Consider the following 26,400-nt stretch of genomic DNA (forward strand, 5'->3'; position numbering starts at 1 on the left):
AGGGCTCACAGACTAAAGCAAAACTACAAACAAAACTAAAGATGTACACAAAGTGCTGGAGTAACTCAGCGGGTCAGGCAGCATCTATGGAGAAAAGGAATAGGTAATGTTTTGTGTCTGAGTCCTTCTTCAGGCTGGAAGATAGGGAAGGCCAGGTGAAGAAGGGATCCGACCCAGAACGTCACCTAATCCTTTTCTCCAGAGATGCTGCCTGACCCGCTGAGTTACTCCAGCATTTTGTGTCTTTCTTCAGTGTAAACCAGCATCTGCAGTTCCTTCCTACATAAATCTGCAGTTCCCCAGTTAGAGAGCAGAGGGGGAAAAAATCTCAAGAAAGATTTTTCTCAGCTTTTATCTCAGAGTAAGGGGTATTTTTTGTCAGAAATGCAGGAGTGAATAACTGCACATGTCCTTAAACCTAATCTGTTAATTACAACAGAGAGGTCAGCGGCTGTGAGCGACAGTGGAATTATCCAATCGCACCGACTCTGTCCTGGGCTAACGCTGTCATTATAAGCAGCCATTAAAACAGATTCATATTTCCCCCAGACATGGGGTGACCGGTTAACAGCCATTTTCGCATGATACAATATGCAATGATACAGGAGCAACACCAACACCTTGGCGGTTGACTGAGACACATTGAACCCACAGGATACCCACTCGCCACCTACAAACTGGTAAACAAACAGTGGCTTTGACCTGCTGGGGTTTTAATGTGAAACTTCGGTTCAGCGACTCCTTGGGATGTTTCAAAATAGATCAGAGCGGGAGTAAATGATAAGATTATTCGGGGATAGACTATGACCAACTTTCACGGCTGCCACGGGCTTAATATTTGAGTCTGGAATAAACCTTGAGCTGGCGATGTGTAAACTGAATTCTCATTACATAAAGAGTTTCCTTACAGTGAATAAACCAAATGCAAAATCGGATTGGGCAAAACTGCTCGATAGAAAGCAAACTCTTGTACACAGACGCGGCGGGGCAGCTGCTATTCCTATTTAACCCGATTTTCAGCCTCCCATCTCGTAAATGTTAACGTTGGTCGACTTTGGATCCCCGATTGCCGCATTTTATCCCCCAGAAGTTGCTATTTGGGATGTAAGCATTTGATGCTTTGCTTATTGTTGTATATATTTGACTTAAGCTTACAGATGCTCTGTTGAAAAGGGGTTTATTATTCCCATCTTCCAGCTGTTTGTTTTTTTATGTATTCTGGTCAGCTGCTTATTTTAAACAGCTGTGGGCTCCGGGGCAGAACGGGGGCAGTTGATCTGGTCGCTCCAGCCAAGCAGGCAGTCGGTGCGTGAGGACAAACAGCCAGATGTGAACAGACTAGAAATATTTGGCTAATATTGGGGCAGTGGCAGCTGGTGCGTGCGAGGGGAGGGCGTGGAGAAGTCGCTTTCGCCAGCGCAGTCCCTTCATTTGGCTTCACTCGCTGCCCCAGCAACCTTTTGCAGGCTCTCCCGCTGAACTCTCTCTCTCCCTCTCTATCACTATCACTAATTCCCTCCTTTACCGCCATTCTAGAAGCGGAGGGGAAACCATGGATCACGGTAGAAGTTGGCACCTAAATTTTCTACGAGCACCGGTGGCGGTTCTGCTTTGCTTTCTGGCGCTACGGCCCCTTTCGGTGGTAACCAAGAGTCTCCGAGTGAAAGCAGGAGATAAACACGACGTGAGTATGTTTTTTACCCCCCTCTCATTGCAAAAGAAAACACGGAAATGCAAAAGTGATAGAAGAAGCAAGGAGCAGAGTTTAATCTGTAGCACACGCTGCCCGGTTGGAATCAGGAGATGGATTCATGTTGTTGGTGTTTTAAGGTCTTTTATTAACAGTGGGTCCAAACCAGCTCTCGTCCCATCCCCAGGGCCGGGCGTAGTCGCAATAGTAGAAGTAGAACAGTAGAAACCTTTTCAGCCAGAGAGTTGTGAATCTGTGGTATTCTCTGCCAGACAAGGCAATGGAGGCCAATTCACTGGATGTATTCAAGAGAGAGTTGGATATAGCTCTTCGGGCTGACGAAATCAAGGGATATGGTGAGAAACCAGAACGGGATACTGATTCGGGATGACCAGCTATTATCATATTGAATGGCGGTGCTGGCTCGAAGGGCCGAATGACCTACTCCTGCACCTATTTTCTATGTTTCTAAGTGTTACACAACGGATCTTCGAATTGGGTTGTTTACTGTGAGTCGGTCGTTTTAAACCTTTCACTTTATGAAAACATCCGTGGGCACCGATATTGCAGACAGAACCAGAGACGAGAGGGTGGGCTCCACTTGTAACACACTGATTGGAATGCAACGCAAGTTTCTCCACTTTGGTGGCAAGAACAGGAGGGCAGATTATCATCTGAATAGTCTGAAGAAGGGTCTCGACCCGAAACGTCACCTATTCCTTTGCTCCATAGATACTGCCTCACCCGCTGAGTTTCTCCAGCATTTTTATCTACCTTCGATTTTCCAGCATCTGCAGTTCCTTCTTAAACAATATCGGAATGGTGTCAGATTAGGAGAAACTAAGCCTGTGTGTGCGTGTGCATCTGTCACTGAAAGTAACCATACAGGTACAACAGGCAATGAAGAAAGCTAATGGCATGTTGGCCTTCATTGCGAGAGGATTTGAGTTTCGGAGCAAGGAGGTCCTACTGCAGTTGTACAGGGCCCTTGTGAGACCGCACCTGGAGTATTATGTGCAGTTTTGGTCTCCTAATTTGAGGAAAGATATTATTGCTATTGAGGCAGTGCAGGTTAGGTTCACCAGGTTAATTCCTGGGATGGCAGAACTGACATATGATGAAAGAAGGGGTCGACTGGGCTTGTATTCACTGGAATTTAGAAGGATGAGAGGGTATCCTATAGAAACATATACCATTCTTAAAGGACTGGACAGGCTAGGTGCAATAAAAATGTTTCCGGTGTTGGGAGAGTCCAGAACCAGGGGTCACAGTTTAAGAATAAGGGGTAGGCCATATAGGACCGAGTTGAGGAAAAAGTTCTTCACCCAGAGTTGAGAATCTGTGGAATTCTCTGCTACAGAAGGCAGTGGAGGCCAATTCACTTGATGTTTTCAAGAGATAGTTAGATTTAGCTCTTTGGGCTAAAGGAATCAAGTGATATGGAGAAAAAGCAGGAACAGGGTACTGATATTAGATGATCAGCCATGATCATATTGAAGGGCAATGCTGGCTTAAAGAGCCGAATGGCCTATTCCTGCACCCATTTTTCCATGTTTCTAAGGCAAATCTTTGCATTGTTGTTGTTGTGATTTATACCTCGCTGACAGCGGGGAGCGGCGGTTAACGCTTCACACACTCAATAAATGTAGCTGGCCTACTTGTTCTTCTGGAAGATGGAGATACTAGGAACCGCAGAAGCTGGAATCTTGAGTAAAAACCACTTTGTGTGTTTTTTTTTCTACAAAGCGGCAAAGATGTGGCATAGGGCAAGGGGGCACCGTTGCGCAGCGGTAGAGTTGCTGCCTTATAGCGCCAGAGACCCGGGTTTGATCCTGACTACGGGTGTTGTCTGTACGGAGTCTGTACATTCTCCCTGTGACCGCGTGGGGTTTCTCGGCGTGCTCCGATTTCCACCCACACACCAAAGATGTGCAGGTTTGTCGGTTAATTGGCTTCTGAAAAAAAAAGTCAATTGTCCTTTGTGTGTTGGAGGGGTGATCGCTGGTCGGTACGGACTCGGTGGGCAGAAGGGCCTGCTTCTGCGCTGTACCTCTACAGTCTAGAAGTAAAGTGTGAGTGACTGACCCACATGGGGCTGGGAGCTGTATTGAATTGTTTCAGTGAGTGTTTGAGTGCAGGAAAAGTTTGTAAATTGGGCCGAGAAGCAGGCAATGAATGGGATGTGAATGCGTTTAATGGTTGTAAGGGTTTAAACATCCTTTAAATGATGTGCTGCTCCTGTCCTTCGGCCAAGTCCTTCACGGGACTTCAGTTCCCGAGGAATGTGCACAGCTATTCTAACGAGCTAATAAAACTTGCAGCGCCAATAGCGTCCGTATTTGTTCAGAGTAATAAATCAACGTGTCCATTGGTGAGGCTAATTTGAGATTTTCACTTCAAATCTGAATAATCTCGGCAGATGCTTTGTGAATCAATTTGCCAATTCGTTATCTGAGCCACTTCACAGATTAATGACTAAATAGATGTAATCTTACTGATGACCATCCTTCTGCAACGAACCACATCCCAGCAACGGATTATGTGCTCACTACAAATCACTTGAAGATCACTGGTACTCGTGAGCTATCTGTGGAATGTTGGCCAGCCTTTTGGAGTTCTCTGATACGAGGCTTGCATTTAGTTTTCGAACTGTTTCAACTTGTGTGAATTCTAACTTTGCTGGCAAGCGATACGATCTTTTTGGAAACATTACGAGGAGTAGATTCGGGCAATGCTCCTCAAGGTCAGAATGCAAAGAATGAACAGAAACTCAATGCCAATTGTGCGAAAAGGATGAGATTTTTGCTGGGATAATTCAGTCGGCCAGTGTAACGTTGGTAGGCACTGGTGAGAGGTGACACACTTCTAGACGTTTAACACCCTCAATGTCACTCCTCCATGGTCTACTCTAGCAGGGTGGGATCTACCCTTTCGTTTTTTTTCTTCAATTCCCGACCAGTCAACAGGCAGAGGATCTCCGACAACGACCGTGGGCACAAAATGCTGGAGTAACTAGGAGGGACAGGCAGTATTTCTGGAGAGAAGGAATGGGTGACGTTTTGGGTCGAGACCCTTCTACATTATTATTACCTTTTCCATCTCTTGGACCATTCATAAGGCTCTATCCATTGGAATTTCTTCGCTAAGATCCCCTACTACCTCCTCCCCCCCCCCCCCCCCCCCCCCCCCCCCCCCCCCCCCACGTCCACTTTCTCAGTCTCATGTAAGATGGCCCTGGAAACATCTCTCTGTCCAACTTTGCTCAACATTTCCTCACCTGTTCTGTCGCTCCCCAGTGACCCGGTATCAAATATTTCAAGGAAGTATCTTGGACATATTTTACAATAACAGCTCGCATTTAAATAGTGCCTGGAAATGGAAGTTTGGAAATTATATAATAATTATGGTGCGTGAGCAGAAACTGCCAAATTCTTATTAAAAAAACATTAATTCAGTCTGAAGAAGGGTCCCGTCCTGAAACACCGTCCAGTCCCTCCACGGGTGCTGCCCGACCCGCAGAGTTCCTCCAGCACTCTGTGAGTTTGGTCAATAAATGTTTAGGTTTATTTTTCCAAAGCCCTTCCCAGTCCAATAGCAGGAAGCAAATGATCAGGAAAATAATTTTATTAACTGCTGTGGACCTTCAAATTAACTGCTAAAGAATAATGATTTTTCAGTTCTAAACATGGTTTGGCATACTGATCATTTCGAACAAAAAATTATTTATTTTTGACAAAGTTGCTCAGTGCCTCAAATTATTATAAACTGGAATACCATCCCATGTACTGTTAACGTTGAGATGGCCTGACAATCTTGGCAGCTGCTATTGCCAATTCCATACTGCTTTAGTAACAGTCTTGTACTCTCAGTGGGGGAGCGTCCTGCACATGTTTAACTGGCTGTGTGGCATTGAAAAAGTAGAATGATAATCTTTGTCCTCCTCACCGCATTATTGCTATTGGTGGCAGATTTTAATGAGGAGTCTCATCCGTTGCCAACCCATATTGGAACGTCCTGGGTAGTAACCCGGCCAATTTTCTGGCAGTGGATGAGACTTTGAGTATTGTGTTCAGTTCTGGGCACCATGTTATAAGAAAGATGTTGTCAAGCAGGAAAGGGTACAAAGAATATTTACGAGGATGCTGCCAGGACTTAAGGGTCTGAGTTATAGGGAGAGGTTGAGTTGGCTGGGACTCTATTCCTTGGAGCACAGGAGGAAGAGGGGTGATCTAATAGAGGTGTATAAAATCATGAGAGGAATACATGGGTAGATGCACAGAGTCTTTTGTCCAGAGTATGCAAATTGAGGACCAGAGGACGTAGGTTTAAGGTGAAGGGGAAAAGATTGAACAGAAATCTGAGGGGTAACTTTTTCAAACAAAGGGTGGTGGGTGTATGGAACAAGCTGCCAGAGGAAGTATTCAAAAGGGAACTGCAGATGCTGGAATATCGAAGGTACACAAAATTGCTGGGGAAACTCAGCGGGTGCAGCAGCATCTATGGAGCGAAGGAAATAGGCGACGTTTCGGGCCGAAACCCTTCTTCAGACTGATGGGGGGTGGGGGAAAGAAAGAAGGAAAAGGGGAGGAGGAGGAGGAGGAGCCCGAGGGCGGGCGGATGGGAGGGTGGGAGGAGACAGCTAGAGGGTTAAGGAAGGGGAGGAGGAAGTAGTTGAGGCACGGAATATCTCAACAGTTAAGAAAAAGTTGGACGGGTACATGGATAGGACAGGTTTGGAGGGGTATGGACCAAACATGGGCAGGTGGGACTGGTGTAGTTGGGACATGTTGGCTGGTGTAGGTAATTTAGGCTGAAGGGCCTGTTTCCATGCTGTATCACTATGGCTTCTGCCTGTGGACATTTAGAAACTTGACAAATAAATGTTCATGAACACGATTTGCTGATCTGACAAGGATTTCGATGAGCCCTTCTTGCTGGAGGTTCTGTAAACTGGAAGAAGACACCATGCTGTAGGAAAGATGCCATTAAGCTGGAAAATGTGCGGAGAAGATTTAAGAGGTTGTTGCCAGGACACAAGGGCCTGAATTGTAGGGAGAGGGTGGGCAGGCTAAGATTGTATTCCTTGGAATGCAAGAGGCTGAGGAATGATCTTATGTAAGTGTGATCTTATAAAATAATGAGAGGAATCGATAGGATGAATGCACAGTCTTTTCCCTAGAGTAGACAAATCAAGAAGTAGAGGGCATAGGTTTAAGGTGAGAAGAGAATGATTTAATAGGAACCCGAGGGACACATTTTTCACAAGTGTGGTGGGTATATGGATTGCCAGTTGAGGCAGGTGCAATAATAACATTTAAAATACATTTGGTCAGGCACATGGACTAGGAAAGGTTCAGAGATATATGGACCAAACGTGAGCAAATGGTATTGGCTTGATAGGGCATCTTGGTCGGCAAGGGCTTGTGCCATGTTGTATGACTGTGATTCTAAGGTATCTTAATTGTAAACCTATCCACTCTCACAGACTATGAATGATAACAGTAAAAGTGTTGTTTTTTTTAAACCTTAGCCCCACTTTCCTGCATAATGCCTGATCTCCCTAATATGTTGAAAATATTGTAATCTCAATATTCAACCCATTGAGTTTATGAGTTTCCACAACCCTCTTTGAGCTATCCATTGATATAGTTTCTAAACATCACTTTCTGCTGCACGCCACTCTTCACATTGAGAATGACCTGGCTATTTCTACTCTGACTTTTGTACTTTAACCATCCCTCAATCTACGCCAGTATATTACACCTAGTACTATGCCCCTAATTTAATAACCACTTCTTGTGTAGCATCTTATTACAGGGCTTTGAAAGACCACATGCAGTGCATCAATACTGTGGGTCAGACACCATCTGGGGAGGGAATGGATAAGTGACATTTTCAGGTCAGGGCCCTTTAGACTAGTTGGAGCAGGGGGGAGAAATCTGGAAACCTTTACCAGCGTTCTCTCCCCTACTCCAATCAGCCTGAAGACATGCCCTAACACTTCCCAGGTGCTGACTGACCTGTTGAGTTACACCTGCATTTTGTGTTTTGCTCAGGATTCCTGCATCTACAGTTTATAGGATCTGCACTGCATCAATTGGCTCATTCTTGTCTTTTCTGCTAAACTCAAGCTCAAAAACCTCCAACTCTAACTGATTTGTTGAACACAAATTTCCTTTCATAAGGGCAGTACGGTGGCATAGTGGTAGAGACTTGGGTTCGATCTTGACCGGGTGCTGTCTCTACGGAGTTAGCACATTCTCCCTGTGACTGGGTGGGCTTTTTCTGGGTTTTCTGGTTTTCTTCCACATTCCAAAGACATACAGTTTTGTAGATTAATTGGTTTCGATAAAATTGTAAATTGTCCTTTGTGTGTAGGATAGTGCTAGTTTGCGGGGTGATTGCTGGTCGGTGGGGGCTCGGTGGACCGAAGGGTCTGTGCCGCGCTGTATCTCTAAAGTCTAGACTAATCCACGTCCAATCTTATTATCATTATTCAAGTGCCCTGTTGCTACTTCCCTGATACAAATTCCAGTAGCTTCCCTTTTGATGATAAGCGAAGTGGTCCATGGCTCCATTTTCTCTCTCCCATCTTTCTTAAACAGTGAGGTTATAATTGGCACCTTTCAATCCACGTAAACCAATCTAGAATATGTGGAATTGTGGAATATGACAACCAGCACATTCACCATCATTGCTATCACAGTCAAAACCATCATGTGAAAACCAATAGATCCCCATTCATTTCTCCAATGCTTATTATGCCTTACCAGTGTCTTACTTGTGACTTTGATCTCTTCTTTCACTCATAGTTCTCCTATTTCCAGGATGTTTTCAATGGTTTATTCATTCATTTTTGTTTAATTTCCCTAAATTTTTCTTTATCCGTGGCATAATTAATCTCGATCGATAAGGGATTCCCATTAGTTTTCCTCCTTTTTAACCCTATCTGCAGAAGCTGTTGGTGTTTTATCTTTATGTTTCTCACTTGCTAATATTTGTTTTTTTTTAACTTGTCCTTTTTTTTAATCAATGTCTGTGTCTGTCTTGGCTAACAATCTCTGTACAGATAGTACCCTTAGTCAAGATCAAACCTGGTTCTCTGGCTCTGAAAGGCAGTACCTCCATCTCTATGCTACTGTGCCGCCCTTTGGAATGAGAAAGCATTTATACGCAAGTCTGACAATTATGGCCTTTAAAATATTGAACTATCTGTCGTTGCATAGTGAAGCAGCAACAAAACTTAGCAGGATTGGTTTAGTTTAGTTTAGTTTTCTCAGCCCTTTGATAGATTAGAAAATTGTGCTTCAGTTTCTATGTCAGAGCTGGGACAGAATTATAGACCAGCTAATAAGCAGACTTAAAGTGAAAGTTCAAAGAGTCATAGTTAAAGTTTTTATTGTTGGCCGCAAATTGGCAAGTAACCCATGAGATGGGATTGAACGCACATTAAAAAGCAGCGATGTTGAATTACAGAGTTCTTAATTGAGTAACAGAGATCAAAGCGCAGAGTCTCTCAGAGGTGTAATTTGTCTGGTTTATTTCCTTTCCAAAAAGAGAACTATGTTGCATCATCTATGTTATGCTGAAACCTTCAATTGTTCAAATTGCTGTTTCAAAATAGATAATAACCCGTCCTTAAAATATTTTAAAGTACGAAATACAGTGCAGTAACAGTTTGAAAGTGCTCTTTTACTTCTTTATCATCCATTGAAAGCAGATCTCCTAATAAAGACCAAAGTCAAAGGAGATGAAACCTTAAGCAAAGACTTTATATTTAAAACGCCTGTTCTTAAATGTACTGTGAGTTGCAATTTTCTATTGTTGCAATTTACTTGGTTGGTAGATTTTGTGGGTTGCTCCTTCTGCACACAAAATAACCAGTTGCGATTAGATTTAAAAGGGCAAGGGAAATACAGACACCTTGTAATCAGCGTGAAAGGAGGCCAAGAAACTGACATTAATGATGTGCTGCAGACACAACCCAGTATACACCCAGAAGCACAGTCAATAAGGAGCAGAAAATTGGCCATGTGTAGCGCTTTCTGGGGGTTAATTACCAGAATTTTCCACCCACTCTTCACTATTTTGTGGTTGAACTAGATGGATAGGGATGGAAAACGGATCAAGACTATAGACCATCGAGATAGAGTGAGGAAACAGGTCCTTCGACCCACCGAGTCCGCGCCAATAGCGCTATCCTACCCACTAGGGACAATTTACAATTTTTACCAAAGCCAATTAGCCTACAAACCTGGAATGCGGGAGGAAACCGGAGCGCCTGGAGAAAACCTTTGTGGTCACGTGACAAAATGCAAACTCCGTACAGACAGGACCCATAGTCAGGATCAAATCTGTGTCTCTGGTGCTGCAAGGCAGCAACTCTCCTGCTGTGCCACTTCTTCTGTGTGTCTGTATTTTTATGATATGACATAAAATAAGCATATGCATGTATGACCACATCTGTGGAGTGATATTCAAGTTATGGAATTACATCATCTTCTATTACTTATGCCAGAGTGGCTTGGGAATAGGGCCAGCTTTTTGCACCCAGATATCCAGTGTGGTTCTTGTGATGCAGTAAAAGGTTGGAGAGATTGATTGCACTGACTTAGGTGCTGTTTTAATTACCAGCTTGGACTGTTTCCTCCAGAGTGTGGGAGGCTGAGGAGGGACCTGATAGAAATATGTAATACAATGAGAGGCATAGATAGGGTAAACAGACAGAGCCTTTCTCCCTGGGTGGAAATGTCAAAGATTAGAGGTGAGTGGGGCATAATTTAAAGGAGATGTGCGCGTTGCCTTTTACACAGAGAGTGGTGGGTGTTTGGAACCTGCTGCCAGGGTTGGTGGTGGAGCCAGATACAACAGTGGGCTTCAGATAGGCACATGGATTATGCAGAGAGTGGATGGATATGGATCATGTGCAGGCAGAGGAGATTAGTTTAACCAGACATCATGAGCATAGCGACATGAACATTGTGGACTGAAGGGCCTGTTCCTGTGTTTCACTGTTCTATGTTCTGAGTTCATAAAATAAAAACGATAGCCAGCAGTGCCCAGCGACTGATGATGTTGCTTGCCAGTAATTACAGGTCCATCACTGATTTTCTGGCACCCTTGGTTCCAGAGCCTTTCTGGATTATCCGTTTTGCCAGACCAACAGAGGTCATGGCCTCCGAGAGGAGTCCAACGGTACTCGAACGGTCCACCTAGGGGCCGAGATACCGGCCTGCAAATTCGGCCTTGGGAGTCGGCTATGGGAACCGATCCTCCGGCTCTGGCCTGGAGTTCCAGAGCCCCGGTCAAATTGACCCGCCAATTGGCACAGAAGTCCTGGTTATGTTGAAATCATCTGCCTCACCTGGTCCATTTTCGGGGAGACTTCTGGGGGGGGGGGGGGTCAAGTGCGCTCTCATGATTTTGTCAGGTTTAAAAGACCATCCGTTGCCAGAAAATCGGTGGTGGACCTGCACATCTTGCTTGATGGTTACAAGCTCAAGTACATCACACTTAGCAAGTCATGTCAATTCCAATGAGTTTGCAGAATGAACAGTACTGAAACTAGATGAAACTTCAGACTCTGTGAGGCTTGCGTGAGGGCTGCAGTCGTGTGTCTTGTGGAGGAGCAGGCTTGTACTTGGTTTTGCTACACTCCATGTTTAAAATATTAGGCAAAGTTTAAAATCCATCAATTTAATCCGTCCATGCAGTTGTACAGGGTCTTGGTGAGACCACACTTGGAGTATTGCATACAGTTTTGGTCTCCTAATCTGAGGAAATACATTCTTGCCATAGAGGGAGTACAGAGAAGGTTCACCAGACTGATTCCTGGGATAGCAGGACTTTCATATGAAGAAAGACTGGATAGACTCGGCTTGTACACGTTAGAATTTAGAAGATTGAGGGGGGATCTTATAGAAACTTACAAAATTCTTAAGGGGTTGGACAGGCTAGATGCAGGAAGATTATTCCCGATGTTGGGGAAGTCCAGAACTAGGGTTCACTGTTTAAGGATAAGAGGGAAGTCTTTTAGGACCGAGATGAGAAAATCATTTTTTACACAGAGTGGTGAATCTGTGGAATTCTCTGCCACAGAAGGTAGTTGAGGCCAGTTCATTGGCTATATTTAAGAGGGTGTTAGATGTGGCCCTCGTGGCTATAGGGATCAGGGGGTATGGAGAGAAGGCAGGAATGGGATACTGAGTTGGATGATCAGCCATGATCATATTGAATGGCGGTGCAGGCTCGAAGGGCCGAATGGCCTACTCCTGCACCTATTTTCTATGTTTCTATGTTAACATGCAGTTCTAATTTGACAGCATCTCCGATAGGTTCACTATTGCTTTTGACAGCAAATCAGGTCTATTAAATATTTACCTTTCCTATTTAGGTTATTTTGGAAGAGTAAGTATTAGACAAATGAGAGAATGGCATAATGCATTCTTAAGAGATGATAGAGATGCTTGATAATCCTATCATAATTATTACTGATTAACTGTCAATGAATGAATAGAATAACAACAATTTATTTCTGGAACTCCGCATATTATAATATCTGTAACAAATTATGGATAATGACGATTCAGAGTGTAGGAGGGAGAGCGATCGTCTGATTAAATGGTGCCGGAATAACAACCTTGCTCTCAATGTCAATGAAGCCAAGGAATTGACTATTGACTTTGGAAGAGGAAGGCCAAACATCCACAAACCTGTCGTGGCGGCACGGTGGCGCAGCAGTAGAGTTGCTGCCAGAGACCCGGGTTTGATCCTGACTACGGGTGCTGTCTGTACGGAGTTTGTATGGGTTTCCTCCGGGTGCTCCAGTTTCCACCCGCACTCTAAAGACATACATGTTTGTAGGTTAATTGGCTTCAGTAAAGATTGTAAATTGTCCCTAGTGTGCAGGAAAGGGCTATTGTATGGGGACGCTGGTCAGTGTGGACTTGGTGGGTCTGTATCTGTATCTCTAAACTAAGCTAAACTGTCTTATTCCGCGGGTCGGTGGTGGAGAGAGTCAACAACTTGAAGTTCTTTGCCGTGCATTAGTCTGAAGACATGTCCTGCATACAGCACATTGATGCAATCGTAAAGAAAGCCCTTCAATGCCTCAACTTGTTTAGAAGATTGAGGATATTTGGTATGTCCTCGAATACTCTCTTGAAACACTACAGGTATACGGTATAGAGCATATTCACTGGTTGCATCATGGTCTGGTTTGTCAACTCAAACACCCAGAAACAAAGGAGATTACAAAATGTGGTGAACACTGCCCAGTTCATCCATTGAAGAGATCTACAGAAGATACTCTGAAAGGCAATCAATATCATCATGGAGCCACACCACCCTGGACACTCATTTCATTTCTGCCATCAGGAAGAAAGTATAGCAGTCTGAGAATGGTAACGTCCAGGTTCAGAAACAGCTTCTTCCCAAACAACTATAAGGCTATTGAACACTAAGAACTGTAACTAAGCTCCAAACATCCTGGGATGCACAGTGGACTTTGGGCTTTGTTTAATTTTGGCAGGATGTCGGCTTTTTTATTAATTGAATGTTTTTGTTTGTTTTGTTATCTATTGAGTACAGTGTTTACAAACCCGTAGTGCTGTTGCTGCAAGTAAGAATTTCATTGTTCCCGTTGTGGGACATACTGTATAACAATAAAACACTCTGGACTCTTGACATATCCAACATGGAGATTCCCTCTTTCCTTTGCTGCAGATTCCAACATTCACAGTCCATAGTGTTTCCATTCTCTTGATCCTGTATGACTTTGCTGATCTTTCTACAACCTTCAAAGCATTCATTGTATCCCTAATTATTTCAGTTGGTAATTTTCCAACACCAGGCAAAGATTGGAATATTGCACATTATGCAACATTCCTCCTTTGTGGAATCAAACTGTAACAATTTGGCTTCAATCCTTTGGCAGACATTCTGGTTCTAATGAATAATGAAACATCAGTTCATCCTCTGCTTCTTCTACACTGAGCTGCACTCAAGCTGCTAATGGGCATAAAACATCTGTTCATTCGACGGATTTTCGGTAATGGATAGATTAATGAACACTTTCGTGCCGGTTGGATTGAAAAATATAGCCATGAAACAGCCCTTTAGCCCACCGAGTCCACGCTGACTGTCTATCACCCATTCATGCTACTTCTTTGTGGTCCCACTTTTGTATCCACTCCTGAGGTTGGATCCACTACAGCTTGGTTCCACTACGATAGAATTTTAGATACAGTTAGTGTGGGAAAGTAGTGCTGAGATAAAAGATCAGCCTTGATATTGAAACTTAGCTTACAATATCTTATGATCTAGGTAAACTGCCAACAAATGAACGGAAGAAAATCCAGGTTAATCTTATCCTTTGAAAGATGCTTGGATTAAGGTCTCTTGATAGCACCTGATCTTTAGTTTGTTTTTGCTTTCAAGTCATGTGTACCAAGGTACAGTGAAAAGCTTACATCTGGCACTAACATCCGTAGTGATGAAGTGCTTTGAAAGATTGGTTATGGTGCATATCAACTCCTACCTCAACAAGAACCTCGACCCACTACAGTTTGCCTACTGTCACATCATGTCAACGGAGGATGCGATCTCACTGGCTCTCCACTATGCACTGGACCACTTGGACAATAAAAACACTTACATCAGGCTGTTGCTTATAGACTACAGCTCGTCGTTCAATACCATCATCCCCTCCAAACTGGTTACCAACGCAGATAGAAAGGGAATACGCCCTGTCTACGGGCACCCTGAGGGAGTTCCGCGACCGCTGGGCACCGAGGGGGGTTGAATGTATCCTGGACAAGGATTGCAATATAGTTGTTTAGCAGTTGCTTAGCATATTTGTTCGTCTTGTATTATGGTAGTGTTTTGTTTTATTGTATTGTAAATACTATTTTAATATTTGAATAAATATTTTCGATTATAAAATACTGGTTACCAACTGCACCGAGGTGTCCCCTGCAACCTGTTTCTCTCATGGTTCACTGACTCGCCAGCCGCCTGCCACTTTTGCGCTGGAAGAGTCTGTCTATCATATGTATATGGAGTGTGTGAGGTTGCAGCCCATGTTCCACTATCTGAAGGAGCTGCTCCCTGCCTTCTGACTTCACCCACCATCCTCATCTTTGGACATCCTGTGCGTAGGGAAGAGGGTAGGGCCGAGGATGGATAGCTCCTGGGCCTGGCCAAGCTGGCAATCCGCAAGTCACAGCGCTAGGCAGAAGAGGGCTGCCTGCCCCTTTTCCAGGGCTACGTCTGTGCCCGGGTGGTGTTAGAGAGGGACTATGCGCTGTCCACGGGCGCCCTGGGGGATTTTCGGGACCGCTGGGCTCCGCGGGGGGTTGAATGCATCCTCGCTAAGGATTGTAACATAGTTGTATAGTAGTTTATTTGGTACATTTGTTTGTCTTGTATTATGGTGATAGGTCCTGTTTTGTTTTGTAAATATTGTTTTTTAATAATAGAATACATTTTTTCATATATATAAAAAGCTGGTTACCAAGCTCACAGAACTGGGTCTCTGCATATCCCTCTGCAATTGAATCCTCGACTTCCTCATCCACAGACCACAGTCTGTTCAAATTGACAGAAATACTTCTTCCTCATTATCAATCAGTACGGGAGCACCTCAAGGCTGCGTGCTGCAGCCGGACACAGTACGAACTCCATCTTCAAGTTCGCCGATGATACCACCGCTGTTGGATGAATTACAGATGGTGATGAGTCAGAGTACAGAAGTGAGATCGACCGATTGACCAAGGGGTGCCAGCACAATAACCTGGCTCTCAATATCAGTAAAACCAATGAACTTATTGTGGACTTTGGGAGAGGAAGAATGAGGACCCACAATCCTGTTTATATCAACATGGTGGAGACAATCAAAAACTTCAAATTCCTGGGCGTGCATATTTCCAAAGATCTTTCCTGGACCCAGCACACTGATGCAATTATAAATAAAGCACACCAACGCTTCTACCTCCACCATCGTCCCGTTGATATAAACAGGATTGTGGGTCCTCTTCCTGAGAAGATTACGGAGATTCGGTATGTCAGAGAGGATTCTCTTGAACTTCTACAGGTGTATAGTAGAAAGCATATTGATAGGTTGTATCGTGGCCTGGTTCGGCAACTTGAACGCCCGGGAGTGAAAAAGACTGCAAAAAGTTCTGAACACTGCCCAGTCCATCATCGGTTCTGACCTCCCCACCATTGAAGGGATTTAAAGGCAGCCAGCATCATCAGAGACCCACACCATCTTAGCCACGCATTCATTTCACCCCTGCCATCGGGAAGAAGGTACAGGAGCCTGAAAACTGTGACAACCAGGTTCAGGAACAGCTCCTTCCCCACAGCCGTGTTGTACTTCCAGTGGCGCTGGTGCCAGCAGCCTCCACCTACAGCCGGGGATCTTTTTGTTTTTTTGTTTATTTAGTTATGTAAAAGATTGTTTTTTTGTGTTTTTTTTGTGTTTTGATGTGGGGGAAGAGGGTACGGTGCGGGGGATACCGTCCTTCAGCCGCTTCCTGGTGAAGACGCGACTATTATTCGAGTCGCGTCCTCGCCCCTCCCCCCCCAGCGGCCTACCTACTGGATTGGCGTGGCCTTTCCTGCCAGGATCGGCCAGAGCTCCAGCAGCGGCGGGACAGCGCTGTAACATCGCGAGGCTGGCGATGCCTTACCGGGGATCGCCGTCTGGAGCCCGGAGTGCTGGACCTGCGGCACCGACATCATGGAGCTGCGGTTTGCGGAGCTCCCAACGCGGGCGGCGCTGATGGACAGCGCGGGGTCCTGCGACTCCGCCCGGCTCGGCCGCTGCGGACTCGGGAGCTGCGGACTCCGGCTGCGGTAGGCGGCTGATCAGGAGGTCCGGGCCACTGAGGAGGAGGATGTTCACCGTCTGGGTTCGGCGTCGGCGTTCCACCGGCCCGGCGTGAGGGCCATCCGGGGCGGCGACTGTGGGTGCTAGGAAGGCCTCGACCACGAGTGAACATCTGGGAAGATCGGAGGGTAGGCTGGCTGGACTATGGTGCCTTCCTCACCTTGGTGCCACTGTGTTATGTTGTGTCGTGGACTTTCAGTGTTTGTGCTTTTTTTAAAATTCTATTTTATTTTTAATATGTTTTATTATTTATTATTATTTATTATTTATTATTTTTATTTTTATGATACTGCCTGTAAGGGAAATTCATTTCGTTGTCTCTAACTGAGACAATGACAATAAATTTGAATACAATACAATACAATACAAAGCAGGCAGGCTATTAAATAGTACGCCTCAAATAAGCACTGAACTACAATAGACTATTATGATTATTATTATTATTATTATTATTGCACTAATATCGTTTGTTTTTTGTGTGTACGTGTGTGTGTGTGTATATATGCAGTGTAAACACTGTAAATAATATAAGCGTGAAAATAAAGTTCAGTGTGTGTACACACACTCACAAGTACACACATATATATATATGTGTGTGTGTGTACTTGTGAGTGTGTGGACACACACTGAACTTTATTTTCACGCTTGTATTGTTTACAGTGTTTATATATTCTGTTGTGCTACAACAAGTAAGAATTACATTTTTCTATCTGCGACATATGACAAAACTCTCTTGACTTTTGACTTTAAGCAGTCAGTGGAAATGCATGATTACAATCGAGCCATCCACAGTGTACAGATACATGATAACAGGAATAACAATTAGTGCAATCTTAAAATAACAGCCGAGCAAAATTCAAGGACTGGTTTCATGCATTCATGGGAGCAAGGGAAGCAGTGGCAAAGCTAGAAAATACTGGAAAAGTTTAGCAGGAAAAACTCCAGCGTTTCCTGTTTTATTTGTAATTTCTAACATCCTCAGTTTTTTTTCCATTTCTTGGCAAGTCCCAATTTATTGCCCATTCATAATTGCCCTTGAGAAGGTGGAGACAAGGCAACTTCTAGAACCATAGCCATCGTCCAGTAAATGTTGTTGGATGTAAAGTTCCAGGATTTAGACAGGGTGAAGGAATAACAATATGTTTCCGAGTCAGGGCACTGTGACAATTTGGAAACCTGCATTTCACACTTAATGGAAATGGACTTAAAACATCACTTTAAATCATATGCATAGTCGTTCACAGTCGAGTCTACATTTACCAAATATCTCAGTGATAAAATAAAAGCTTCTCTTTGATGTTTCCCCACAGTATTGTGCTTAGCTCTGGGACTCTAATTGAGGAAGTCCTGAGGTACTATAGCATGCTGGTCTCATTCATCCCGTCTCCAAACGCAATGTTATAACCATTGTCACTGAAGCATTCAGCTTCCTCTGTTCCTTCCTGTGGCGCCTCACTTGGCTCTGATAAATGTAACCTTTTTTTTATATCCATAAACCTTCAAAGGAAGTAGGGCCAGACCACAAAACTTCTTGTTGAGAACCAAGGAAGTCACCAGTTCAAAGCCATCAATATCTTTACTTTTTAATCGCCCAAGAAGAAGACACAAGAGTTCTTTATATTGTAGCCTTTCTATAATATACCTCAAGTTGAGTTTATTGTCACATGTACAAATACTTACCTCGACACAACAGCCACCCTGCTTACGAGTGATTCATTTTGTCATTCCTTCGAACTGTTTTCTGTTGAAGTTTTGGAATTTTTAAATGTTGAAAGCACACCAATGGCCTCTACTTTCTCAGTAAACTGTGTTCCTTTACCAAACAAAATAAACTTCTGGAGGAACTCAGGGGGTCAGGCAGATGATGTTTTGTATCGGGGTCCTTCTTCATGCTTACTTTTCTTCATGTTTGTTTAGGCTAGCCATATACTCTGCGAGTAGAGCAAAATGTTCCTTAACAAATGTCATGGCTTAGACTTAATAGGCTCCCTCCATAACCACTACACCAACTCCTCCACACCACGATCAAAATTGTGCTTCTGACCTTAGTTATCTGAAATGTTAAGACCAATGAAGATTCAGCAGTACCTTATATAGTAGCTCTCCTTTATATCATTCTCTAGGTTACGAAGGGCAGCAAGAACAAACCAGGGAACTATAGGCCAAAGAGCCTGACATCAGTGATGGGAAAGTAGTTTGAGAGGATTTTTAGGGACAGGAATACAGCATTGGATAGGTATAGATTGATTAAGAATAGCCTGCATAGCTTTATGCTTGGGAAATAATGTTTCACAAACCTGATAGTTTTTTGAAGAGGTCTCAAAAATATTAATGAGGGAAGGCTGGTGGACATTGTATGGACTTTGGCAAGGACGTTAACAATGTTCCACATGCTAGGCTTTACTGGATGGTTCGACACATGGAATCCAAGGTGTGCTGGCCAACTAGGTGTAAAATTGCCTTTGAGAAAGAAATCAAAAAGAGTAGTATTGGAGGGGGTTTTATCTAACTGAAGGTCTTTGGCCAGTGATGTATTGCAGGGGTCGGTGCTGGGTCCACTGTTGTTTGTTATCTACATTAACAATTTGGATGACAATACAGTACAGGTGCATGCTTCCCGACAGGTAGCATGTTCGATAAACTGTGGTGAAGAAGGCGATTGAATACAAATGTTGGGAAAGAATATTTTGCCCAAAATGGAAATGACAAATATAAGTTTACAGATGGGATTAGTTTAGATTGACACCTTGGTTGGTGCAGACGTGTTGGGCCGAAGGGCAAGTTTCTATGTTGCACTGTTCTATTTATTACAGGAGGATTTGAATACAGGGACAAGGATATCTTCCTGCAGCACTTTGGGACTTGGTAGTGACCTGCTAGGAGTTTTATTTACAGGTTTGGTCTCTTTTTCTGAGTGAAGTAACTCTTGCTATGGAGGGAGTTATGCAAATGTTTGGACTGATTCCTGGGAGAATAGGACCGACAAATGAGGAGAGACTGGGATACGTAAGCCAGAGGGACATGGGCAAAATGTGGGCAGGTGGGACTAGTGTAGTAGGGGATCTTGGCTGGCATGGGCAAGGGCCTGGTTCTATGTCGTATGACTATATTCACCAGGGTTTAGAATATTGCAAGGAAATCTCAATGAAATCTGTAAAATTCAAGCAGAACTAGACAGACTAGATACAGCGAGGATGTTCTTAATAACTGGGAGGTGCAGAACACAGATATGAAGTGTGCCCTTCGGTAACAAGATCAGGAGAAATGTCTTCACCCAGGGGAATCTGTGGACTTCTTCCACTATTGAAGGCAGTGGAGGCCACATCATTAAATGTATTAAAGAAGGAGGTGTAGATCAATTGCTTGAGATGACCAAGGTATATGGGATAAAGACTAGAACAGGATTCTGAACTTATTGATCGACCATTATCCTATTTGAATTATGGAGCAGAGCTGGATAGACCTCTTTTCAATGTTTCTCTGACCATAACTGACAAGAACAGGAAGCAATCCTGTTTCTGTCCACAGGGTGGCAGCATCATGCAGTCCTCCACCACATCCATCCTAACATAGAAACATAGAAAATAGGTGCAGGAGTAGGCCATTCGGCCCTTCGAGCCTGCACCGCCATTCAATATGATCATGACTGATCATCCAACTCAGTATCCTGTACCTGCCTTCTCTCCATACCCCCTGATCCCTTTAGCCACAAGGGCCACATCTAACTCCCTCTTAAATATAGCCAATGAACTGGCCTCAACTACCTTCTGCGGGAGAGAATTCCACAGATTCATCACTCTCTGTGTGAAAAAAGTTTTCCTCATCTCGGTCCTAAAAGATTTCCCCTTTATCCTTAAACTGCGACACCTTGTTCTGGACTTCCCCAACATCGGGAACAATCTTCCTGCATCTAGCCTGTCCAACCCCTTAAGAATTTTGTAAGTTTCTATAAGATCCCCCCTCAATCTTCTAAATTCTAGCGAGTACAAACCGAGTCTATCCAGTCTTTCTTCATATGAAAGTCCTGACATCCCAGGAATCAGTCTGGTGAACCTTCTCTGTACTCCCTCTATGGCAAGAATGTCTTTCCTCAGATTAGGAGACCAAAACTGTACGCAATATTCCAGGTGTGGTCTCACCAAGACCCTGTACAACTGCAGTAGAACCTCCCTGCTCCTATACTCAAATCCTTTTGCTATGAATGCTAACATACCATTCGCCTTCTTCACTGCCTGCTGCACCTGCATGCCTACTTTTAATGACTGGTGTACCATGACACCCAGATCTCGTTGCATCTCCCCCTTTCCTAATCGGCCACCATTCAGATAATAATCTACTTTCCTGTTTGCCACCAAAGTGGATAACCTCACATTTATCCACATTATACTGCATCTGCCATGCATTTGCCCACTCACCCAGCCTATCCAAGTCACCTTGCAGCCTCCTAGCATCCTCCTCACAGCTAACACTGCCCCCCAGCTTCGTGTCATCCGCAAACTTGGAGATGTTGCATTCAATTCCCTCGTCCAAATCATTAATATATATCGTAAATAGCTGGGGTCCCAGAACTGAGCCTTGTGGTACCCCACTAGTCACTGCCTGCCATTGTGAAAAGGACCCGTTTACTCCTATTCTTTGCTTCCTGTCTGCCAGCCAGTTCTCTATCCACATCAATACTGAACCCCCAATACCGTATGCTTTAAGTTTGTATACTAATCTCTTATGTGGGACCTTGTCGAAAGCCTTCTGAAAGTCCAGATATAACACATCCACTGGTTCTCCCTTATCCACTCTACTAGTTACATCCTCGAAAAATTCTATAAGATTCGTCAGACATGATTTACCTTTCATAAATCCATGCTGACTTTGTCCAATGATTTCACCACTTTCCAAATGTGCTGCTATCCCATCTTTAATAACTGATTCTAGCAGTTTCCCCACTACCGACGTTAGACTAACTGGTCTGTAATTCCCCGTTTTCCCCGTTTTCTCTCTCTCCCTCCAACATATAACACTTGTTGAGTCTCCTTTTTCTATTTATTTCAGTCTATCCCTTTGCTGTTAGTCCACCTGTCAATGTGGAAACACTGTTTTAAAAGCTACTGTGTCCTAGTTTGATGAAATCTAAATCGAACAACTGAAATTCATCTTGAGGGGAATAGTTGGAGTGAATGCACAAAGAGTATTTTACTCAGAGTAGGGTAATCAAAACCAGAGGTCATGGGTTTTAGATGAGAGGGGAAAGATTTAAAAGAAAGCTGAGAGGCAACTTTTTCCACATAGATAGTGGTGAGTATATGGAATGAGCTAGACACTTAAAGCTGGAGTAACTCAGCGGGTCAAGCAGCATCTCTTGAGAAAAGGAATAGGTAGCAATTCGGGTTGTGACCCTTCATCTCAAACGAAAACGTCACCTATTCCTTTTCTCCAGAGTTGCTGCCTGAACTGCTGAGTTACTCCAGCTTTTTGTGTCTATCTTCGGTTTAAACCAGCATCCGCTGTTCCTTCCTACATATATGCAACAAGTTATCAGAGAAAGTAGTAGAGGCAGGTACAATAAGAACATTTAAAAGACATCTGGACAGGTACATGGATCGGAAAGATTTTAGTGGGATATGGGCCAAACACAGGCAGCTGGGACTGGCGGAGATGGGGCACCTTGGTCGGCGTGGACAAGTTGGGCCAAAGGGCCTGTTTGTCTGCTGCATGACTACAGAAGAGGGTGGGCAGGCAATGTTTGATCCGTTTTGGGGGGGGAAGAGCAGGTGTTACCACTGAGGTGGTGGGGTGTTATCAATGGCTTAACACAAAACCAGCAGAAGCATTCTTATAATTTGGTCTAAAAAGGACTAGGGGCAGCAGTGAGCAACATCCTTGAGAGTTACAGGCTTGGCTGCTCAGCACCTGAGAAAACTGACGTGAAGCAGCTGCAGACATAGTTTCCCACAACTAGTATTAGGAAGGGTTCGAAAGAAACGAGGAACCCGATTTGCATAAATCACGGACCAAATCAGGCACAGCACGTTAACTGAAAGCAGTTGAGAATGCTGATCAGAGAAAGACAGACCTGCTGCCTACAAACGTGATAGTGCAGCAATAGTGGTGTTTCTCGCCACCACAGCTAGCTATCATTGGTTTGAGACTTTAGAGATACAGCACAGAAAGAGACCCTTCAGCCTACCGAGTCTGCATAGACCAGCAATCCCCGGACACTTGTACTATGCTACAAATTTAGTATTAGTTTACAGATACAGAACAGAAACAGGCCCTTTGGCCCACCGGGTCCGCATCGACTAGCCATTCCCGCACATTAACACTACCCTACATCCAGTAAGGACAGTCGTTTACATTTATATCAAGCCAATTAACATATAAACCTGTACGTCTTTGGAATGTAGGACAAAACCAAAGATCTCGTAGAACACTCACGCAGGTCACTGGGAGAAAGCACATAGTCCGTACAGACAAGCACCTGTAGTCAGGATCGAACCCAGCTCCCTGGAGCTGTAAGGCAGTAGCTCTATGGCTGGTCTACCATGCCACCCTAAAACTGCTGCTCTCATTAAGGACAATTGTACAATTTTTTCTACCGAAGCCAATTAACCTACGAACCAGCACGTCTTTGGAGTACGGGACGAAACCAGAGCACCCGGAGAAAACTCACGCAGTCACAGGGAGAATGTACAAACTGTACAGTCAGCATTCTTAGTCAGGATGCTAACCGGGTCTCTGGCACTGTAAGGCAGAAACTCTACTGCTGTGCCACCCTGAAACTGCTCTGTATTGCAAATGCAAAAGAAAAGTTCAATAAACCTGAAAATAAAAAATGAAATAAAAACTACGGGTGCTAGAAATCTGAAATTAAAAAAAACAGAAAGTGCAGGAAACACTCAGCAAGTCAGGCAGCATCTGCGCAAACAGAAACAGAGTTAACATTACAGGTCAAGGATCAGTCATTAGAACCAGGAAAAGTTGAGTTTAAAAAAAGGTAATTTTACTTTGAGAGTAGGTTTAGTTTAGTTTAGGGATACAGAATGGCAACAGCCCCTTCAGCCCACATAGTCTACGCCAACCATTGATTAACCGTTTACACTAGATCTATATTATCATTCACTTTCTCAATCACTCCCTACACACAAGGGGCAATTTACAGAGACCAGTTAACCTACAAACCCGCTCGACTTTGGGATGTGGAAGGAAATGTATGGGGATCGCTGGTCAGCATGGACTCCGTGGGCCGAAGGGCCTGTTTCCATGCTGTATGTCTAAACTAAGCTAAGCTAAATCTGCAGTTCCTTGTGTCTCCAGAATTCCTTCTGAATTGGCTAATATGGTTCATTGTCACATTAAACTTTAAGGTGAGGGGGGAGGGAAATTTAATAGGAACCTGAGGAGTAACTTTTCACACAAAGTGTGGTGGGTGTATGGAACGAGCTGCCGGAGGAGGTAGCTTGGGCAGGTACTATCACAATGTTCAAAAAACATTTAGACAGGTACATGGGTAGGACAGGTTTAGAGGGATATGGGCCAAAAGCAGGTGGGAGTAGTGTCGATGGGACATGTTGGTCGGTGTGGGTAAATTGGGCCAAAGGGCCTGTTTTCACGCTGTATGATTCTGTGACTGAATAATTAACATTATCTGTGTCTTTGTTAAAATTCACTTCTGCAGGACTATGAGTATCAGTTGATTTCGCATTCGTCACAGTACCAGAAGAACGATCGGTGCCCGCCTCCCCCACAGGCATTGCCGGACAGAGCTTGCGAAGTTACCAGTTGCAGGTCGGACTCTAAGTGTGAAAGGCACAAGCGCTGCTGCTACAATGGTTGCATTTACGCTTGTTTGGAATCAGTGCAACCACCACCAGGTATATTTAACCATGAGTCCAGATGTCCTTTGTTATATTATTAATGAAATATAGTGCAAAATGTTGACTAAATCACAATGATAGCTGGCCGATATAATATATCTTAATCTTTATATATTGTCAATTTCCTTGCCTGCGATCCATGGTGGAGATCAACAAAAATGTCGGCCTGGACTCAGTGGACAGGAGGGTCAACTTTTTTGCTGTACTTTCATTCATTAAGTCATAAGTAATAAGAAATAGGAGTAGAATTAGGCCATTCGGCCCATCAAGTCTACTCCGTCATTCAATCATGGCTGTTCTATCCTTCCTAACCCCATTCTCCTGCCTTCACCCCATAACCTCTGACACCTGTGTTAATCAAGAATCTATCTATCTCTGCCTTAAAAATATCCACTGACGTAGCCTCCACAGACTTCTGCGGCAAAGAATTTCACCGATTCACTACCCTCTGGCTAAATAAATTTCTTCTCATCTCCTTCCTAAAAGAACGTCCTTCCCCCCCCCCCCCCCCCCCCCCTCCACCGCAAGTTGTATGTGGATCAGGCAACAAGACGTGATTTTGAAGTAAAAACAAAAAATGCTTAACAGTTAACATTTCAGGTTGAAGACTTAGCATCAGAACTGGGCATGACGAAAAATTAGTTTGTTTCGCTTTGCAGAGAAGGTGGTGGACAGATGGTTAGAACTAAGGGAATATCTCTGACAAGGTTAAGCCAAGATTATTGCTGTGGAGATAAGTTGTGCAGGTCATACAGTTGATGGGGACACGTGGCGGAACACTGGTGCAGCGGTAGAATTGCTGCCTTCCAGCATCAATATTTAACAGGGAGAATCCTCTAGCAGATGGATTAGAGTAGAACTAAGATGAAACATTAAAGTTTTTCTCCAACTTTAGATTTAGAAACACAGCATTGAAACAGGCCCAGTGGGTCCATGCCGACCAGTGGTCACCCCATGAAGTGTGGGAGGAAACTGGTGCACTCGGAGAAAACCCACGTGGTCACAGGGAGAACGTACAAGCTTCGTACAGACTGTGCCTGTAGCCAGGATCGTGCCTGGGTCTCTGGCGCTGAAAGGCAGAAACTCTACCGCTGCCCCACCGTGCGGTAACAGTGAAAAATTCCACAGGAATGCAGATTAGTGAGAAAGTGAGATAAAGATCATTTTTCGCCATGCCCAGTTCTGATGCAAAGTCTTCAACCTGAAAGCCCCCATTAACCAATTGATTGGTGGGCGATCTCGACAACCTATTTCCATGGCAACCCGGGTTGCAGCCAATGAGAGGCATTTACCTTGCCCTATATCCATCCCTAAACCACCTCTACAGCATTCACTTGATTTCCCTCCTAGTTCTACCAAAGATTTTTTGATTTTCAAGGTATGAGACTGATTTGCCTCCAAATTTTCACTTTGTTTGCTTGTCCTCACACCCCAAAATTAAGCCAAGCTGTGGAACACTAAAACAAATCTTTAATTAATGAACTAAAAGCATTCTCATTATTCTCATGTGACAGATGCGGAATACGATGCATAATCCATTCAACTTAAAGAATAGTAGAAATGTAATGCAAAATGTGTACTTTCATGCATGAACAAGAGTCTTGCAGCAGCTCAGAATTTTGTTTATATTTTTCAAATTTTGATGAAGATTTACAAAAGCATCTTCAACTTTTAAAGTGGGGCCCAGATTTGAGATGATAGAATATACCCTGTGGTTTTGCTGGTAAACCAAACAATTGGAGGGATTTGCTGAACTATGTTTCTACTAATTCAAAAAAGGTGCATATTGGATTAAAAAAATGTATTCCTACACACACACACACATACTCCCTCTCTCTGTCTCGGTCTCTCTCTCTTTCTCTCTCACTTTGACACATACATATGCACATATACATTCCCATACACATACACATTATACTTTCTCATATACACATACAAACACACATGCT

At 43.9% G+C, this 26,400-nt stretch overlaps 1 protein-coding gene across 3 annotated transcripts in view; it reads left to right on the plus strand.

The window, feature by feature from the left end:
* The first annotated feature begins 527 nt into the window (after nucleotides 1-527).
* Nucleotides 528-26,400, plus strand: part of wfdc1 (WAP four-disulfide core domain 1) — a 39,886-nt gene continuing 14,013 nt past the window's right edge. The window contains exons 1-3 of one of the 3 annotated variants that reach the window (XM_033035782.1): nucleotides 528-680; nucleotides 1,537-1,684; nucleotides 24,253-24,448. In XM_033035782.1, the coding sequence (XP_032891673.1) occupies nucleotides 1,553-1,684; nucleotides 24,253-24,448 (328 nt within the window). In that variant the 5' untranslated portion in view covers nucleotides 528-680; nucleotides 1,537-1,552. Of the gene's footprint in view, nucleotides 681-1,326; nucleotides 1,685-24,252; nucleotides 24,449-26,400 lie in introns of those variants that run through there. The other 2 variants (XM_033035783.1, XM_033035781.1) reach the window with 2 other exon arrangements.

The sequence above is a fragment of the Amblyraja radiata genome, chromosome 17 (genome assembly GCF_010909765.2).
Source record: "Amblyraja radiata isolate CabotCenter1 chromosome 17, sAmbRad1.1.pri, whole genome shotgun sequence".
Taxonomy (NCBI): Eukaryota; Metazoa; Chordata; class Chondrichthyes; order Rajiformes; family Rajidae; genus Amblyraja; species Amblyraja radiata.